This window comes from Panthera leo, chromosome E3 (assembly GCF_018350215.1).
Source record: "Panthera leo isolate Ple1 chromosome E3, P.leo_Ple1_pat1.1, whole genome shotgun sequence".
In the NCBI taxonomy this organism is placed as follows: Eukaryota; Metazoa; Chordata; class Mammalia; order Carnivora; family Felidae; genus Panthera; species Panthera leo.
This window is the reverse complement of record NC_056694.1, coordinates 33,038,968-33,059,371: the sequence shown is the minus strand read 5'-3', so window position 1 is coordinate 33,059,371 and position 20,404 is coordinate 33,038,968. Positions and strand designations below refer to the sequence as shown.

General features: G+C 43.4%; 1 protein-coding gene across 1 annotated transcript in view; it reads right to left on the bottom strand.

Moving 5' to 3' along the window:
• GRIN2A (glutamate ionotropic receptor NMDA type subunit 2A) overlaps nt 1–20,404 on the bottom strand; it is a 366,464-nt gene that overhangs the window by 91,939 nt on the left and 254,121 nt on the right. Inside the window, exon 3 of the mRNA XM_042921276.1 lies at nt 17,744–17,858. Coding sequence (XP_042777210.1) covers nt 17,744–17,858 — 115 coding nt within the window. The remainder of the gene's footprint in view (nt 1–17,743; nt 17,859–20,404) is intronic.

The following is a 20,404-nucleotide window of genomic DNA, read 5'->3' as shown; positions in this document are numbered from 1 at the left end:
CCCCTTAGAGCCTTTTGATGGCTTCTCACTACACTGGGAATCAAGGGGAAATGCCTGACCACAGTCTTAACGACCCAGCCTGTTCCCAGGTCTCTGTAGCTGTCTGCATCCATGCCAACCTCATTTCTGACAACCAAATCCCTGTTCTGCCCCCACCCCCTACATAGGGGATCTAGAATCCCACAGGAGTAATCACAGCCTCTGAGTACATCACCTGCCTGCCCCAGAAGTCCCACTGAGGGTGGGGACTATGTTCTGTGCTTTAGTGTCCCTTTTACCCAGCCCAGAGCCTCTTACAGAATAGACACATAAATGGTTAGTACATAAGCAACTGAGTAAATAAATGTACCAATGTGACCTCCATAACCCTGATCTTCCTGCAGTCAATTATCAACTTCTTTTGGGCTCTGCTGGTAAAATGTACTGAGAATAATGTGGGTTCTAGAGTTGGCTGAACCTGAATACCAGGAAGTTTACTTCCTGGGCCTTAGTTTCCTCCTCTGTAAAGTGGGCATAATACAAGTAATCATATCCTCTAATTATTGTAAGAATTAAATAACATAATGCCTGCAAAGCCCTTATTATCCTGTTAGCCTCATGGTCACAGCTCAACCGGTGTCAGGTGTTTTATTACATACAGGGCTCTTCATTCATTCATACGAACCTCCCAGCCTGGCCCATCACAGGTATTCAGTCAAGGTTAGGGCCATCCCGTCTACGACGGGCACGTCTTCCTGAGGTTGAAGTTAACCCCTGAATGTAACTCCAGAACAGAAAAGAGCAAGGCATTAATTTGATCAAAACTCTAGGCTGAAGGCTTATGTACCAAGATGACACTTAGGAAATGCGTTTGCTTTCTTCCCCGCGAGGGGAGACAGATATGATCGTCCCTCACTGCTCTCTTTTTTAGATGGAACTGATATTATCTATTAATAAAATTCTGTGCACAGAGAAGAAGGTCCTGCCAAGAACAGCTTGGTGTTATTTTAGCTCTATCCATAAATCCAAAGGCCTGACAATTACTTTTAATTCCATTTGCTAGTTTGAGGAGCTGCGCAATTAATCCATACCATTAATTTCATAACTATAAATACAACCCCAGCTTCCATGGAGCCTTATGCCAAAAAGCGCAACCTTCTGAATGTACTTGTTAGCTACACTGGCTAAGAAGCTGTATTGGGGGATAGAAGAGGAAAGAAACAGAAAAGGGAAATTTCAGATAATAGACACACTTGGAAGGGCGTCCTGGCTAAATGTTCCATGTCATTACAGGGTGATAATATCAAAGCCTGAGTTTACACAGGCCTTTATGGTCTACCAGTTGCTGTTTATGATCTCATTTCATTTGACGCTCATGGTAGATGGTCACATAAAGGTGAGGGAGATGTTTTTTACCATGTTTTCAGAGTGGTAGCACTAACGTTCATTCAAGGAATGGGGACCAGAAAGTTCAACACATATGTGAAAGGGCTGGAGGCGGTTCTGTGACCGCCAGACCAGGACCCGTGGGAGCGTGTGTTCCCGAGTTATCTCCTTGTGTGGGAGGCAAAGACAAAACAAGGGGATGGTGATGCTTGAATATGTTCCTCTTCAAAGTCTGAGCCCAGCTCCTTCGAGAAAACAGAATGCCAGCAACAGGCTTCTAGAAATCCACTCAAAATGCAAATAATAATAATAATAAATCCTAATAACTGCCATTTAAAAATCCATATTGCAGGCGTGCCCAGGTGGCTCATTCCATTAAGCGTTTGACTCTTGATTTCGGCTCAGATCGTATTCTCATGGTTCATGGGTTTGAGCCCTGCATCAAGCTCTGGGCTGACAGCTCGGAGCCTGGACAGCCTGCTTGGGATTCTTGGTCTCCCTCTTTCCCTGCCTCTCCCCAGCTTGTGCTCACTCGCTCGCTCTCTCTCTCAAAAATAAATAAATAAGCATTAAAAAAAATCCATATTGCAATTTGTACTTCTCATGTCCTCAACTCTATCATATGCCAGGCCCCATACCAGATGTTTGACATGCATTATTTATAATCCCCACAAGTTATCAAGTGCCTGGGTGATCATGTTCCAATAGATTAATTTCTCTGGTCCTCAATTTTCTCATCTATAAAATAAAATTATAATATTTACCATTTAGTGTTCTGGTGAACATAAAATGTGGTAACGTGCTAATATGTTTGGCTCAGAGCTGATGTCTCTGTCAATGCTCAGAGGCTGTTAGGCATTTTGTTTTCACTGTTTGGAACTGTATAGGAAAAACAAACTCCATGCTTTTCTCACTCAAATCCTCTGTCTCCTGTAACACTAGGTGATGTCACCTGCGTTGTAGAATTTGGCTGAGAAAAATAATAGAACTTAGTGGTCAGAATCAGAATTAGACAAATGGGGGTTCAAATCCAGTTCACATTCTTGGAAATTAACTTGTCCCCTATATTCTTTAGTTTTCTCATTTATCAAATGGGGACAGGGGGGCACAGATGGTTCAGTTGGTTACGCGTCTGACTCTTGTTTCAGCTCTGGTCATGATCTCGCGGTTCGTGAGTTCAAGCCCTGCATCCTCCCCTGCGCTGACAGCACAGAGTCTGTCTGGGTTTCTCTCTCCTTCTCTCTGCCCTTCCCCTGCTTGTGCTCTCTAAATAAACAAACAAAATGGGGCTAATAATAGTACCAATCTCCTAGAATTTTTGTTTGAATTAAGAGAATCTTAAAGCTCTTTCTGGAACACAGAATGCACAGGAATCATTTAATAAATAGTAGCATTAATATCCTCACAGAAAGTCCATGGGGTGGATGTTACTGTTAGTTCCATTTGACTAATGTAGACACTGATTATCTGAGAAATACAAAGAATGACAACTTTTTAGGGTTGGTTTGGGTCTCAGAACTAAGTGTTACCCACGGCCAAACTCAATCCTATAAAGTTGACTGAACCCCCTTTCCTAAATGTCTCAGGTGCTTACCAATGCCATGCTCTAATTCCTGCTTTGGCAGAAGGAAAAAGAGCCTCAGTCCATTTCTGCTGGCCATGGCGCTAACCTTTCTTTGTCTGCATGGACCCCTCCCCTATCTTTTGACAGTGATTTGGGATTTGGGGCTTTGTTCCCAACTTCTGTCCAGATTGATTTATAGTATGACTCGATGAGTGTTCCATATTTTTGAAGCCTCATCCATTTTCAAAGACATGACAATTTCTGAAGGCAAAGCCTCGGGTGCCATTTTGGTAATGAAGCTCAAATCTCACAGTGATGATTCAAGTTACCAACTCAAATGTTACTTGGGGAGACAGATGTGTTCAGTCCTTGCCAAGAAACCCTGCACAAGTCTCTGATTCTGCCTGAATCTTGGTGTCCTCACCTGTCAAAAGGAGTCAAATGGTCCCGCTCTCCTTACAAAAATGGTGCTTGTCAGGATCTGATATCCAAATCTGATTCTTGCCCTCCTTTCCCACCTTATATATGCCTGTCCTATTTTCTTCAAACACAGTTTAATCACAGAAAGAAAAAACCATACCATCAGCTATAATCTGCTGGTGCACATGGATGCCAGCACTGCGGGAAATAACGTGAAGAATCCAGATTCTTCCAACTCAGACGGCCCGCTTCAACGTGAAAATGAAACACAACATAAGAGAGAGGCCATCGGTTTCTTCACGTCACTCTGAAACTCCCTTCAAGGGAATAAGAGTTGATCATCTCGTCTTTTTTCAGTTTCAGATTTTTCCCCCTCATACACATTTCCAATGGAGTCTTTATTTGCCCATTGAGAGCAACCAAGATGGTTCAGCCCCAGCCTCTTTCCTTCTGCAACAGGTCCATTCAGTCTGTCTAATTTGCAGAATTATTATTCAAATGGAAGGAAAATAGACTCTGAGAACTCTCTAGATATGATTGCGGTGAGTTTTAAAACACATTTTCAGAAGACAGTGGCTGTAGATAACGAACCGTATGGTGGAGTAATGGGAAATGAACAAGCAGCACACTGCGGGAGTCGGGGGCAATTTACATCTTCAGGTTTGCAGAGGGATGCTGACTGCCTGTGCACAAAGATGCAAGAGACTGATTATGTGGCAGATTTGCATGTGGCTCAGTGGGACGCTCTGAGCGAAGCTCAGGAAGACGCCGGGTCCAGCAGGGAACCTTGTACCTGTAATAGCTTTTCCTGCAAACACTGGGAGCATGTCAGCCATGCAGGGATGGGGGTCTCCCAGGGTAGCTTGTCATAATTAAACCAAGGCCAACCTTCACCACCGATACACAAAGAACCTCCTTCTCTACCATATGGTGCCATCAGAGTAAAATGGACTTTAGCGTCTGACAGACACGAGCCGGAATCTAGAAGTTGCCATTTACTTGCTCTCTAACCTTGAGCAAGCCACCATATCTCACAGAGCCTCTGTTTCTTTATACATAAACTAGAGGGGGTGCTGATGGTACTCATGTTGAATGTCTGCTAAAAGAACAATCAGGGGCACCTGGGTGGCTCAGTCGGTTGGGCGTCCGACTTCGGCTCGGGTCATGATCTCACGGTTTGTGGGTTCAAGCCCCATGTCCGGCTCTGTGCTGACAGCTCAGCGCCTAGAGGCTGCTCTGGATTCTGTGTCTCCCTCTCGCTCTCTGCCCCTCCCCAGCTTGCGCTCCGTCTCTCTCTCTCTCTCTCAAAAATAAATAAAAATTAAAAAAAACTAAAAAAAGAATCAAAGTCACCAATACAAAGCCTCTAGGCTCTAGCCAGGACACAGGAAGTATTTCTTTTTTATCATTAATATTTTATACAATGTGGGGAATTATCTCCAGGTGCAGATAGCCAATTTCTTTGTCTTCAGAGTCTGAAAGCACCGTAAGTCTTCCAGAGCTTAGAGCTCACCACGGGGAATATCCTATCCCTCTCTATCTCTGCCTCTCCCTCTGGCCCACCCAGGCTCCAACAGCGAGACAAACAGCCTAAGTGGGGAGCGAAGCTTCTGCTGCCAACAGCACAGATGAGAAAGCCACACTCCGCACCTACAGAAGGCAGCCCGTCACAGCCACTTGTAGCCAGAAGCAGATTGCTGGGGTAGAGCACTTCACTGTTCTGTCTCTTTGCTAACAGACAAATGTCATCCCTGTCTGCACCAACAGCATGTGCATGGGGAAGTAAGAGAGACCGACAGAGACAGCGTGGAGAGAGACAGGAGCAGGTCCAGACAACACACCGCTGAGGTCTGGTAGTTGTAGGTGGACTTGGAAGCAGTCTACCTGCTGCCCATCACATGAACTGTGACATGAGAAAAATGGGAGGGGCCTCAAATGTTTGTGATTCAGTTCAGAAAGTGGGTCACATGACCCACATCCCTTGGATAACTCGCCCGCGATCTTTAGGACTCAGGACACATGTTAGCTCTTTCAGGAAGCCTTTGTCTATCATTTTCCTAATAGCCGGGCTTGGTAGATGTCTTGCAATGCCCAAGGCTTGCCTCTACTATTAGCATTCAACTTACTATGAGTATGTTGCAACTTCAAGTTCATTTCTCTGTCTCTCCCTCTAGACCGTGAGCTTTGCGAGGGCAAGGACATTGTGTGATTCATCTCTCCTTCACCCATACCTACCACACACTTGGCACAGCTAGGTAATCTGTAAATACCTGGCAAACAGATCAGTAAGGGTGAGTGGGTGGGCTCAAGAATGACGCCCCACATGGATGGATGAAAGACAGCTGGCCAAAGGGTTGACAGCCAATGGGCAGACGGAGGGTTTATTACATGACTGAACACTGGATGGCTGGAGAGACGGACGTGTGGATAAATGGATGGATGAACAGTTCAAACGCATCAGACACTTGTAGTTAGTAGTCACTTTACCCCAAAGAGTAGTCACTTACCCCAATGTAAAGGCTAGGTATTGTCTTTTCTCCCCTCCACTCAACTTCCAAGGCAGATACTAGCCACAAGAATCTTTTGGCCCTTTCTAAAATTTCACCCTAGAAACTGTACAAAATGGTGGAATGAGCACCAGACGTGGAGGCTCAGAAGACCCAAATTTGAATCTTTTCTCACTATTGATGAAAAATGTCACTGAATATCTTCAAGTATTCCCTACTCCAAAATCAGAGAATACCACCCACTTCACAGGGTTATCATGTAGCTAAAATTAAATTGTGAATACGAAAGCTGATATTCTAAGGTCTGGCATAGAACAGGTGCTCAGCAACGCTTACGATTATGTGCGTTATATTCAGAGGGTCGCTAGAGTCAGTCTCCTAGTCTATTCATGTTCAGATTTGGAAATATGCTTTAGAAATATCATATCTGTTCCCCAAATGACAGCTCACTTGGAACACCAATATACTAGACAGATAAAGCATTACCATCTCTAGTTAAAGCCAGATCCTGCCTCATTAGCTCCTCTCCACTCAGAGACCACTGTGGTACTCTGAAAGAATCTGGCAGCCCAGGGAACAGAGAAAATAAAACTCTGTCCTGTGTGATGCATGGGAGTCTCATCCTACGTTGTGCAGTGTCGAGCTGGAACCATGCTGTTCTCCTTCTCCCTCTCTCCGTCTCTCCCTCTCTCCCTCTCTCCCTCTCTTCCCCCTTCTGTCAGAGGAGCCCAGGGCCTTGCCTTCATCTATGCATAGATGAGTTGATGACCCTGTCAGAGAATAAAAATGGTTTTCATCTGTCTCTTCAGGAGTTGCTAGAAATATTTCTGACTGAGAAGCTCTCTGAATAATTCCCTCATTTGAGATCATTTAAATAATCTATTCACTCATTTTCATAATTGATGGCAATGGCACGCTATCAAGGGTACAGCTTTTGTCTTACATTTATACCATCTGTCAGCTTACTCATGCCCCCCTCGCCCTCAGATAGCTTCCTTATCAAGTTGGGTTTAGGAGTTCCGTAGACACAGATACTCCACATGACATCATGGTCGACTCTGGCTCTCTTGAGAGAGCTCCTGCTTGGGTTCCGACTCTGCCTTTCTCACCGACCCCTTGGGCAGGTCATTTATCCCGTGTGGCTTCCAGTTTATCTCCTGTGACATGGAACCCCAATTATAACCGAAGCTGGTATTTATTGACCATCTACTGTGGGCCAGTCGGTGTTCTAAGTACTGGATCAACATATATTTAAATTTTCTCAACAACCTATGATGGAGGTACTATTACCAGATCCCTTTTAGATATGGTAAAATGCAGAGAACGTTGTGGTATTTAAATGAGATAATGCACTGAAAACATTTAACTGCATCACGCGACAGGAGCTCAACGAATGGCATCTGCCACAATCATGACCCTCACATCAACCAACATCACACCACTACCTCTATCATCATTAACAATCATCCTTATTAACTTTCCCATCAATGCATGCTCCCGCAGAGATATCCTGTCTGCGAATTGTTTGTTTGTTTGTTTGTTTGTTTGTTTTAATTTCTGAAACCAAGAAAACTTTTAGCAGAATGTTGCCTTGCAGGAGAGAGTACTGGTTTAAATGCTGTTCATTTTGGAGTTGGTTTGAAAAAAGAGAGAGAAACAAGGTAAGACAGAAGGACACACACACACACACACACACACACAAGGAGACGGTATCACTTATTTCAGTTTGAGGTGTTAATTTGCTAGAGACCTACTATATTTTCCCCACTGTGACCTAACATATTGTACTGTGTAGGTATTTAAAATAGCCATGCTGCACGACTCTAGGGAAGTCAGATGATCATTTTAAATCTTTTGTGATGCCTTACCTTTCCCTCTTGAGGGCTCACATCATTTGAAAAACTTAATGATCATTACATAAGGAAAACAAGCTAAATTTCACACTTCAACTCTGCTAAGGTAGCAATACCACCGAACCCATTTTACAAAGGGGCCTTCGTCTTTAGATGTAGACTGCGGAGGAAAAAGACAAGAGTGGGGAGGAAGCGAAAGGGGGTGGGGGAGGGAGAGAAGAAAGACGAACAATGTCATTTACGGGCACGACAGATTGCTCTGGAAGCACTCAATCCAGAAATGCCGAAGCACACACCCACGCCTAAAAATTAAAAAAAAAAAATCTGATGCTTCTGCTCTGTCATGAATCTCTCAGCAAATCATCCAGTGAATTCCATGTGCTTCCAATCCCCTTCTGAGGTGCCTCTCAGGTGGCACTACCACTGTCCCTGTTCATGCCTATACTCCCTCTAACCCGAGCGACTTAAACAGCCCCTGAGAAATTTCCCCAAAGATCCATGCCAATCACCATTTTTAAAGCAGCAGCAGAGTGCATGTGTAAGCGAGCTGGCTGTGGGGTCGGTACCCTGGTTTTGCACCTTTCCAGCTCTGTGAGCCTGAGATAATTGTCGCATTTGTCTGGGCCTCACTGTCTAATTTATAAGAGAAGGTAACATCGCTTCTGTATCACAGTCCTCGTATCAGGATGAGATGAGTTTATATATTTGAACGCTTAGCGCCTTACGTGGTGCTTCAACAATACTAAACAAATGTTAGCTATTATTATTATCATCATTATTCTGTTTTCCCTTCTTCTTCACTGAATAAAGTGCCGTAGCCCAGAATTCACAATCCAGCACGGTCCCTCTTTCCCATAATTTCCCTTGCAACAATCCGTATTCATTTTCTATTGTGTAAGCAACTGCCCCAAATTCAACTGCCTGAAACGGCACCCCTTTTTACAGCACCTCACAGCTCCGTAGGCCCAAAGTCCAGCAGGGCTCAGCTGGGTTCTCTGCTTGGGGTCACACAAGGCCAAAATCAAGGTGTCAGCCAGCCCGGGGTCATGGCTGGGGGATCTGGGAAGAACCCACTTCCAAACTCGTTCAGCTTGGTAGCCGACATCCTTGAGTCCCTGCTGGCTGTTGGCCAGGGATGACACTCAGCTCCAGGTGGCCCCCCACATGCCCTGTCATGTGGCCCCTCAGTCCTCAAGCCTAGCAGTTAAATCCTCCCCATGCTCGAATCTGTCTGGCCTCCCCTACTGCTAGCTGTTGCGGAAAAATCGCTACTTTTAAAGGGTTCGCAAGATGACCTTTAGGTCCACCCTGATAATCTTCCTCTTGATTTACTCAAAGTCAGCTGACAACCCCTTTGGCTCCCTCACCTAAGCATCATGGAAGGTCTATCTCATCATATCCACACACCCTCCGAGGGGAGAGGATTAGGGGGAGGGGGCGGTGAGGGGCACTGGGGGCCAGTTTTAGAATTCTGCCAACACACGAGCTATGTTTCAAACACACTGAACTCCTTGATTCTGGGCTTCACCTTACGATGTTCCTTGCACCTGGAATGGCTTTCCCACACATACTCACAAGTCCGGATCATGCCTGTTCTGTGACACCTTGTTCAAGTGGGAAGTCCTCTGACCTAGATGCCTTTGATCCTTCTGCCTACAACATAACGTGTATCTTCTCTAAATACTGCAGGGTTTTATCAGAACATCTTTTGTGGCACGTATCACACCGTCTTGCATTTATGAGCCTCTCTGAGTGCCCTGTTAGACTCTTTAGTATATTGAAGGTTGGTCTACATGTTACTGCAACCCTCAACAATGACTTGCACACAGTAGGCGCTCAGGAAATGTTGTCTAATGGAATACGTGTGTGGATAAATAAGGGTTGTAGACCCCCAATCCAACCATGTCTGCTTATGGGAGACAGATTTAGCAGAAAAATAAATCATTCAGTAACAATACGAATGGAGGACACACCAGGGACAGGAAGTGATCTACACCCATAAACAACATTTCACTGGGCGTCGATCGGTACGGTCTCATTAACCAGAGATGACTCAAGGGGCAACAAGACACCAATTTCCTTGCTTCCTTTTCCCTCATTACCATTCCTCTTAAACATTGCTACTATGCATTATATTCCAGAGGAAGGAAGAGGTACAGAGACTAAGATGCAAAAAGTCCTGACAACCAGGACAACATAGACGAAACCATTTCTTCACTGTCATAAAGAGTAAATCTATGCCCTAAAGCAGCACTCTACATCCTTAACGGGCATGAGAATCATGAGAAGAGCTGATGAAAAAAGCAGAACCAGAAATGATCATTCCACAGGTTTGAGGTAGGGATAAGACCTTTACCTCGTTCCCATGGTGACTGTGATACAAGTTGCCCCAAGAACTACACTTGAATGGCCAACACTAAAAGACGTTCCACATGGGGGGAAATTCTTGAAAACCAATTTTTCCATCCATTCTCAAAACCATTCTACAGGTATTTTAAAAAGATTTTAGGGGCGCCTGGGTGGCGCAGTCGGTTAAGCGTCCGACTTCAGCCAGGTCACGATCTCGCGGTCCGTGAGTTCGAGCCCCGCATCAGGCTCTGGGCTGATGGCTCGGAGCCTGTTTCCGATTCTGTGTCTCCCTCTCTCTCTGCCCCTCCCCCGTTCATGCTCTGTCTCTCTCTGTCCCAAAAATAAAAAATAAATAAATAAATAAAAAAGATTTTAATGTTTATTTTATTTATTTTGAGAGAGAGAGAGAGAGAGAGCGAGAGCAAGCAGGGGAGGGGCAGAGGGAGACAGAGAATCAGCACAGAGCCTGATATGGGGCTCGAACTCATAATCCAGGAGGTCATGACCTGAGCTGAAATCAAGAGTCAGATGCTTGACCAACTGAGCCACCCAGGAACCCTTCCGTTTTACTAATATTGACTGAGTCTTGGCTATTGAGCACCAGACATAGAATGGTCAAAGGGCAAGTGAAAACTTGAAAACCAACTTCATTCTCTCAGTGCTAGTCACAGCCAGAGCGCATGGCTTCATCAATTGGGCTGCCATTGTTTTCTAAGTGAAGCGGGCACATGGTGGAAGTCAAAACGTGCTTGTGACGGCTCGGAGAATGTGCAAATGGTGTGTTTCAGCAACGCACACAATTGCTCTATTGATTGTCACTTACTAGTGGCCTCTCGATTACAATTTTCCTCCATGACTTCCGTCACATGATCATTGGAATATGTGTCTGCAGAGGCCAAACACAATGCTTGCATAAATACTCCAATCTTTCAGCAGAACGAGCTTTTTCAGAGATTCTTGATATCAGACAAAAACACACACTAGAAATCTTCTGCACATTCTCAAGAGTTCCTGAGACTCACGGGGTCATTCTGGGCTAAGCAAGGTGGGAAAGTGGGGAGGAGTAATAAAATACAGTGGTCTAGAAGGGAGAGGGCTGGAGCATTCCATAATTGGAAATGACATCATGTCACAAGTGGATGTGACAGGCAATTGTTTTGCCATCACCACCGTTGATGAAAGCCTCCCTAAGTCTGAGGACACACTGACGTGCCACATCATGTCTTGGGTGGCTCGGTCAGTTGAGCGTTGACTCTTGATTTTGGCTCAGGTCATGATCTCAGGGTGGTGGGATCGAGCCCCATGTTGGGCTTGGTGCTAAGCATGCTCTCTCTCTAAAATACATAAAAACAAAAAAGAAATTAAAAGGAAAAGACTACCCTGTACCAAGAACTAGGGTGAGAATCTTACATGCATGATCCCATTTAGTTTTTTCAACAGCTCATCTCAAGGAGGCATTCTTAGCTCTGCCTCCCAAATAGAAATTCAGGTTAGTGACCTGTTTCAGGTCCCAACCCCCTCTGCCAGGTACTACATGATGGAAGCTGGAGGCCTGGGAGCTCTCCACTTGGGGGTATTCTGCAAGCAAGTCTGGAGATCGGGAGGTCTGGGCTGCAGTGAGCAATCTGGGAGTCATCCTATGCGGAAGGCAGCTGGTGCCAAGGGCACCAATGAAAACGCAAGCAGACCGGAGAGAAGGAAGGGGAGGAGGGTGCTTCAGAGCACCAGAGTGGGACTCTGGGTTTGGGAAGACACAATGTGTGCCTCTCATGTCTTCTGGAGCATTACTATTATCCTTAATTAGTGCTTCTCTGGAAAACAAGAGGGTTCTTTTACTTCAACAGGTATGGGTTTTGTCCTATTTCTGAGGTCAAAAATTCCAAACTGCCTTCAAAATCTTTCTTAGAGTCTCTCTCTCTCCCTTTCTGTCTCTCTTTCTAAATCTATCTCCATTGTAAAGCTAGTCTGTACATATGTGTATATTTGTGTGTGCACATATACATATATACATTAATTTAAAGTTAAAACAAAAATTTTAAATGTTTATTCTTGAGAGAGAGAGATAGAGACAGAGACAGAGAGACAGAGAATGAGCAGGGAGGGGCAGAGAGAGAGGGAGACAGAATCCTGAAGCAGGCTCCAGGCTCTGAGATGTCAGCACAGAGCCCGATGCGGGGCTAGAACCCATGAACCATGAGATCGTGACCTGAGCCGAAGTCAGATGCTTAACTGACTAAACCACCCAGGCACTCCCATGTATATGTTCATTTTAAAGCTAGTATAACCCAAAATGGTAAATACAATTATTCCCAAAGCATTGCTTTCAAGTAGTTAAGAAGAAAATGATTCCACTTGGAGAAATGCAGTCTATACTCAAGCCCAGCTCCAAAGCCCCTAACTTCTTGAAAACTACCCCAACTGGCCAAGTCAAGTTCACCCTTCTCACCCCGGCGAAGGCTTGGTTATGAGCTACCTGAGGAGAGGGATGGTTTCTTACTCATCCTTGGAATGGCCCCGGTGCCTGATGGAATGGTGGCCACAGAGTTGGCCCGTAGTGGGCACTGGGGTGTCAATTGCCTTGTATCTATGGCACCGTTTTCAAATATCTCTGGGAAGCCTTGGACCCACCAAGCTCCAAGGAAGAGCAAAACCACTGCAGAAAAGGAGAGGCAAGGAGCATGGAAGTCCTGACTTGCAAGAAGAAAGCCTGCTTAGCACCGAGTTCTAGGTCTGCTGAACACAGGTGGGCACTGTGCATGGCACTAGAATAATGCCCTCCAGCCACACACAAAGGCCCCGCAGAGAGCAAATGCCCCTCCAACGGCTTGTCACGATTTCCAAGACACCCTCCTTACATGCAGCTGCCTCCCGTGATGCCACTGGGTGACCTCAGAGACAAAAAGAAGACGCCTCCGAGCCCCAGAATAACTGCTCCCTCCTTCGGCAGCCTGTCCCCTCTGACGACCTGCTGTACTGTGTCTCCTGCTGGGGGGCAGGTTTAAGGATGACATGACTGGTGTTTAGCTGCTCCACTGGCTTCCTCTTTCTTCAAGACAGAAGCACAAGGAGTTTTTTCTGAAGCACTGGATCCCCTGAGTGCCGAGAGAACAGACCAACCACAGGAAGCAGTTGTACAGTCTAAGCTCCATTCGGCAGTAATTCCCCGAGCTGCCTTTCTGAGAAATTGTTATATTTCAACAGGAATTGGAAGGAGAACACACAAAATATTAAAAGGGCACTTTCTGCGTCTGGAAACAGCACATCAAGGGCAGCTTTCTTTTATGCAATGTTATCACCTGGGCTGCAGTGGCCTCCCTGTACACAGGCTCTCTGGCAAATGAGCCGGATCCACGGGCAGCACTGAAAATTCACAGGGGTGAGCCAAGTCGGACCCAGGACAGGTGAGATCCAAGCAAGGAGATGGATTTCACAGCTCCACAAGGGATCCTCAGGTTGTGTAACTTCAAACTGTTGAAAAAGAACCCCAAAACACAACACCATAAGGCAGAAAGGCCCACGTTCCCTACCTCCTATTAAGAATAAGAAGAAGGCAATTTGCATGTTGGCTTTGCATTTGTAAGAGGAAAGAAAACCCAGAACTTGAAGGATAGATATAAGGAGTGGGTCCAGGAAAACATTACAGGTTGAAAAAAAAAATAAAAAGGCATGTTCTGTGTCCCAGATGCACTGAGCCCAGCTCAATGATGGAGATGTGGGCCACAGGGTATACCAGGTGCCAGTTAACTAGAATTCAATTCTTTCCTAAAACCTCACAAAAGTACACAGACTCCCACCCTACCCTCCTCCACATGCAGACTAGAATCTAAGTTCTATGAGTACAGAAGTTGTTTTTTTGTCTGTCTTGTTCACTGATAAATTCCAAGTATCAAGAATAGTGCCTGGCATGTAGTAGGCACTAAATAAGTATTTGTGGAAGGAAGGAAGGAAGGAAGGAAGGAAGGAAGGAAGGAAGGAAGAAAGGAAGAAAGAAAGGAGAGAGGGAGGGAGATTCGGTGCTTGGGTATACCTCCTAGAGGAGAAATAGAGCAGGTGTTCAATAAACAATGGCTATTGTTGATATAATTAGTATTTGTTTCAGGGGGTTAAATACAAAAACTTAGGCAACACTGGTGGTTAGTTGTGCTGGGAATCTCAATATGAAGGGTTTCAAAAATTGTTTTTAATTAAGGTACAACAACATGCAAGGAAACAAACAGATCCTGGGTAAAAGTCTGATGCACTTTGACAAATGTCAAGATAGAGAACAATGCCGTAACCTGAGAAAGCTCCCTATGCCCCTCCTCCACAAAAGCAACCACCATTCCTGTTTCTAACCCCATAGACTGGTTTTGCCTCTTATTGAACTTTACATAGATGGAATTATATAGTATATTTCTCTGTGTCTGCCTTCTTTTGTTCACCATAATGCTTGGCAATTCATGCATGTTGTAGGTATTACCAGTTCATTCCTTACTAATGAGTAGCATTCCATTTTGTGAATATACCATAATTTATTTATCCATTCTTGTTGCTGCACATTGACATTCCTTCTGATGTTCTATTATGAAGAAATAAAGTTGCAATGAACATTCTTATACAAATATTACTTTGGGGGTATATGCTTATATTTATTTACAGTAAATACCTAGGAGTGGAATTACTAGGTTGTAAGGTTTGCATATGTTTAGCTTTGTAAGAAACTGGCAAACACTTTTCCACAGTGATTGCAATTTTACATTGTGATCAGCCATATTTAAGAGATTCAGTTGCTCCGTATCCTTGTCAACACTTGGTATTGTCAGTCTTTCATTTTAGCCATTCAGCGGGTGTGAAGTGAAATATCATTCTGGTCTTAGTTTGCATGTCTCTGATGATCGACAATGTTAAGCATGTTTTCATTTACTTACTGGCCATTTGAGTAATATTTTTTGTGAAGTGTCTAACTTAATTTCACACTTCGGTGTTGTTTTTCTTTTTTATTATTGATTCATAGGAGTTCTTTGTGTGTATATGTGTGTGTGTGTGTATGTGTATGTATATGAATAAAACCATAGTTAATATTCTTTTCCCAGTCTGTGGCTTGCCTTTTCATTTTCTAACCGTGTTGGTACATGAGCAAAATTTAAAAATTTTTAAATTTTGGTGGAGTCCAGTTTATTATTTTTACTATATGCTTAATGCTTGTGCATTCTACTTTCTCAGATCACAGCAATACCCTCCTAAATTTTCTTCTGGGAACTTGACAGTTTTAACTTACATTTAAGTTGGAAATTTATGTTAAGTAATTTTTATGTATAATGTGAACTATGGGTTAAGGTATTTTTTTTTTCTATATGGATATCTGGTTGATCTAGCAACATTTATTAAAAGGACTTTCTTTTCCCTCACTGTCATAATTATTCGTCACAAATCACTTGAATGTATGTTTATAGATCTATTTTCATCACTTTATCACTATGCAAAATGTTACTTATAGGGCTTTCATAGATAACCTTTATCAGATTGAGAAATCTCCCTCTTTACCATGAATGGGTATATTAGATTTCATCAAATGCTTTTTTGGCATCTGTTGAGAAGACCATGCAATTTATTCCTTTATTATATTAACACAGTAAGTTAGACTGATTTATTTTTTTGAACATTAAACCAGTTCATAAGATAAACATCCTTTATCCATGATATATTATTCTTTTTTAATATAGTGCTGGGTTCTGATTACTACTATATTGAAACATTACATAGAGTGCTGTCATTTCTTTTTAAAATGTCTCATGGAATTCACAGTGAAGCCATCTAGGTCAGGAGTTTTTCTTGTTTTTGAAATGGGAAAGATTTTAGTTATGAGTTCAATTTCTTAGCAAGTTTAGAGCTTAGAAACTTAGGGAATTCAGTCTATTTCTTTTTATGTCAGTTTTGGAAATTGGTGGGTGTTTGTTTTTTTTTTCCAAAAAAACTTTGCCCATTTTATCTACATTGTGGAATTTGTTGGCATACATTATTCCCAATTTTTTTATCGTTTTAATGTCTACAGGATCTGTGTTAATATTCCCTCTTACATTTTTAGTACTGATTATTAGTATTTGTGTTTTCTATCTTTTGTGTGATCACTCTTGCTAGAAATTACGAGTTTCATTAACCTTTTCAAAGAACTAGCTTTTGGCTTTGTTGATTTTTCTCTATATTTGTATTTGACTTTGATTTTTACTCTTATATTTATTGTTTTCTTCCTTCTACTTCATTTGGGTTCCCTTTGCTCTTTTCCAAGCTTCTTAATGTAGAAGCTTCAATCACTGACTTTACACTTCCCTTATTTTTTCTATTTATAAGCCGTCACAGCTATAAATTTCCCCCTTAGCACATATTCAACTTTATTCTTCAAATTTTGACATGCTGTGTTTTTCAAGGTCATTTCATTCAAAATATTTTCTTACGTCTTTTTTTCTTTGACCCATGGGCTATTCACAGGCCGGACCTAATTTCCAAACATCTGGTGATCCTGTAGATATACTTTTATTATTAACTTTTGTTTTAACACTGTGTGGTCAAAGAAAGCATTCTGCATTATTTCAATCCTTTTAGATATATCGAGACTTGTTTTATGTTTGAGAACACAGTCTACTTTGGTGACTTCCCTAAGTGCACTTGAAGAAAAGTTTCTTTTGTAGCTGTGGGGTGTAGCAGGCAAAATCTTCCAAAGGTTTCTCTTCATCTTCCCTTCTAGGAATGCATCATTGATCGTCCAGAGTCAATGCATCTGTTTGCACAGACCTTTTTTCTGATGCTAGTTAATTATAGGACGGTTCCTCACCACATCCTGCATCTTCCTACCCCTAGGATCTCTCAAGCCCATCTGATGTGCAAAGTGAAAAGAAATCTCAAGCTGCTGAAGCAATTTAGAAGCCATGCCTTGCTTGTCAAAAAAGACAAGATAAAGACACAGGCTTCCTTTTGATCTCTTTTATTCTGCTCTTTATGTGATAGTATGGCCACTGACTTGGAACTTGGTGGGAGAATGGGAAAGTGGAACAGATACTGTCATCGTTCTCATGGCGTCATCTGTAAATCCTGTGACATCTCCCCTCTCTGACTCAGGACACGGCCTTGGGTAAGACGTGTGATGATTTTTTTCCCTGCAGTGGTGGTTTTCATTTTTTAATAGTTAATATACATGTTCTATAAAATGTGCTTTACAAGAAATATAATCAACCTGTGATTTGTAGAAGTGACATGCTTAAGTTTTGGAAATGGGTTGATTTAAAGTAAAAGACTAGAAAATACAGGGGTTCCTCCATATGGCAAAATGTGTAATTATGGTGCATAATATGGGGTTTAGGCAGACTCGTGTGATCACTGCTCTGTAGCAAACATGTCTATTGTACCAACATGAGCCAAACTTTAGTCTTCACATTATTTATCCTAAGTCCTTCAAGGACCCTTCCTAATGAGATGTGAGAAGCTGACACACAGAACAGCACACGATCACCACAGTTTACCCAGGAAAAGCATTCCGCCTGCACCTTATGATGTTTGGTCTGCCTTGTTCCAAGAAACATCTGGTCCTGGTCGTGGGATGGGATCTGGAGCCACTCAGCAGAAAACATGTGAGGAAAAGGAGTAAAGCCGAGCCCCTCTGTGGCCCCTGCTTTCATCTTTCCCCTATATGCGGCATGCCGAAGGATGCTCACCTTTTCCCACTCTCTGTCCTTGTTCAGCACAATCACCACCAGCCTGGGGTGCACCTGATAGCCTTCTTCAGTGAAGGACAAGTCTTTGCCATCCCATGTCACGTTGACCATAAATCTAGAGAGAGGAAGAGAGAAAGACGTGTCTTTAGGGAAGAATTCAAGAGGTCAGATGAGCAGATGCCACCATCAACGTAACACTCAGAAAGTGAAGACTTATGTGGCCATCATCACACATGACAGGTGGCCTCTATCCAAGGAAGTATTAGTATGCGCGTGGGCACTGCTAATTGGCCAGGCACTCGTTTCCATGAACCTGTAATCACTCTCAGAATCCCCGATCCTGTTTAGGCATTAGTAATTGTAATTAGCACATGGGATGGACCCTTCCATCCTGCCATGCCCATAGACTTCTGTTCCAATGATAGTACAGGAGGGTCTTAAAGCATGTGCTATTATGTTTTAATAAGCTTCCCTAAAGGAAGCTGCTTGCTCATAAACCACATGGTATACAGCTTCCAAGAAATAGTATCCCATCTGTTCATTACTCATTCTACTAATACTTAATAGATATTTGCTACAGGCCAGGACGCAGCCACTTGGATGAAGGTAAGTAAGGAAACAGATAGGATCCCTCTCCCCATGAAGCTTATAGTCTAAAGGACAGGACAGGCATTAATTAATTACAGATCTATGACAAGTGATATAGTAGAGAGGTGAGTGTGCCATGTGGAAGTGAAACAGGGGTCAGGCAAGGCTATAAGGAGTCAGTATTAACTAGGTTAAAAAAAAGGACATAAGCATATTCCAGGCAAAGGGCAGCAGCACGTGCAAAGGCCCTGTACTGGTACACATGAGGGATTGACTGCAAACCAGCGAGACCAAAGCAGAGAGAGAGACAGAAGAATGTGGGATGTGGTATGGCTGAGAAGATGAATCGGTGAGATACAGCAAGACTTTTCAGGCCATGTTAAAGACTTTTGTTTTTGTTTTAAAACAGTAGGAAGATACTGAAGGTTTTAATCAAGGAGGTGGTACAATCGGACTTTTCTTGTATAACATGACTTGAATGTTGTGTACAGAATGAGTTGGAGGGGACATAGGGGGTTGGTTACATTGTGCTTATTATCCAGGTCAGAGAGGATGTTGGCCTGGGAACTGTTGTGGCCCCAAAAGAAAGGGAGGAGAAGGAGAAATACCAGCTGCCACAAATAGGACCAAGTGGAGAATATTTAGCAGGTGTTTAGTGATGTGGAGGTTGGGGGAGAGAGAGGCATCAAGGACAACGCCTCGCCTCACCATCCGCTTTATATAACATCCGTATGGTCAACCCTTAGCCTAGGTGTTTTCATTGCACAACATCTGTCTTCCTTGTGATACTCTTATCTCCAGCACCCCTCAAAGCCACCTTGCCTGTAGGCAAGGTGGATGCAGACAGGGAGGGAGGGAGGCAGAGGTCAACTCCCATGATTCGGGTGGGAGGGTCCCCAGGATTCCACTTCTCCTTGCAGCTTAAGAAAAAGGTGAAGCTGTCAGACTTGCATGGGAACATACCACTTGGCAGATACTCAGTTAATGTAGTATGGTGGGTTGAAATATTCAGAGATCCCAGACAGACAGACTATCTCAAGGCCATGGCATTTTCTTGCTTCACATTCCCTTAACACCAAAAGCAGCTGAAGAAGTAAAATATTAAGGAGGAGAAATAGACTATGAAAAAAATTCTAAAACCAGGGACTGTCCTAACTGGTCACATGTCTGCCCCTGGGCAGCCATAGTGGAGACTGTGTTGTGCGGGGGGAGAATCAGGTCTCCAAGGACAAGGTGAAGAAACTGGGGAAAAGGCAAAAAAGCAAATATTGTGTATCCATTCAATGAACTATTTGTTTTTTTTTCTAAATCGTGTTTTGATGACAACTTAAGGGTGAAGAGAAAATGCTCACTATTTAATGTTAAACAGAAGAGAATAAAAATAGGGTTTGTCTATGCACAGAGGGATTACAGGTACCTTTTATTTGTGTGTGTGTGTCTTTTTGTTCTCCAAGTTTCTTGCAAATAGTGTTTGTTAAAAAACAGAAAAATAAAGCACTGCGATTCTAGAAGGAGCAAAGAGTAATCACTCTATTTGGTGTGCATGCGAGGTATCTGTGATCATTTCCTCATAGGTATTTTGTTGATTCAACAACTATTTACTGAATGTCTATTATATGTCAGACCCTATGGGGAGTCTTCTAGATACAGGAATAAAAACCGCAGTGGCTGTCCGCCCTCCTACAGGTATCTTTACCACTCTGTGACACAGGCACATAAACAATGACAGCACGTAGAACACCACTCTTGCACAAATGCACAGTGAGTGGGAGATGTAAGAATGCCGAGGAAGGCCGCTCACTCAACCTAAGGGATACAGGTGGCACTTACTGGGGAATCTAGGAGAGTAAAAGGGTTAAGAAGAGGTGGGAGAAAAGAGTTCTGAGCCAAAGAATCACCCTGAGTAAAGAAGAGTCAGCAAAGGCAGTGACACATGCTAGGGAAAGCAGGGAATAGCTTAGTAAGCTGAGAGGCAGTGGGATTTGTCTGAAGAGAATCCCTGAAGCCAGATCGTAAACGACTTTGAATACCGCCCTAAAGGGTTTGGATGTTGTTCAGAAGACCATGGAGATC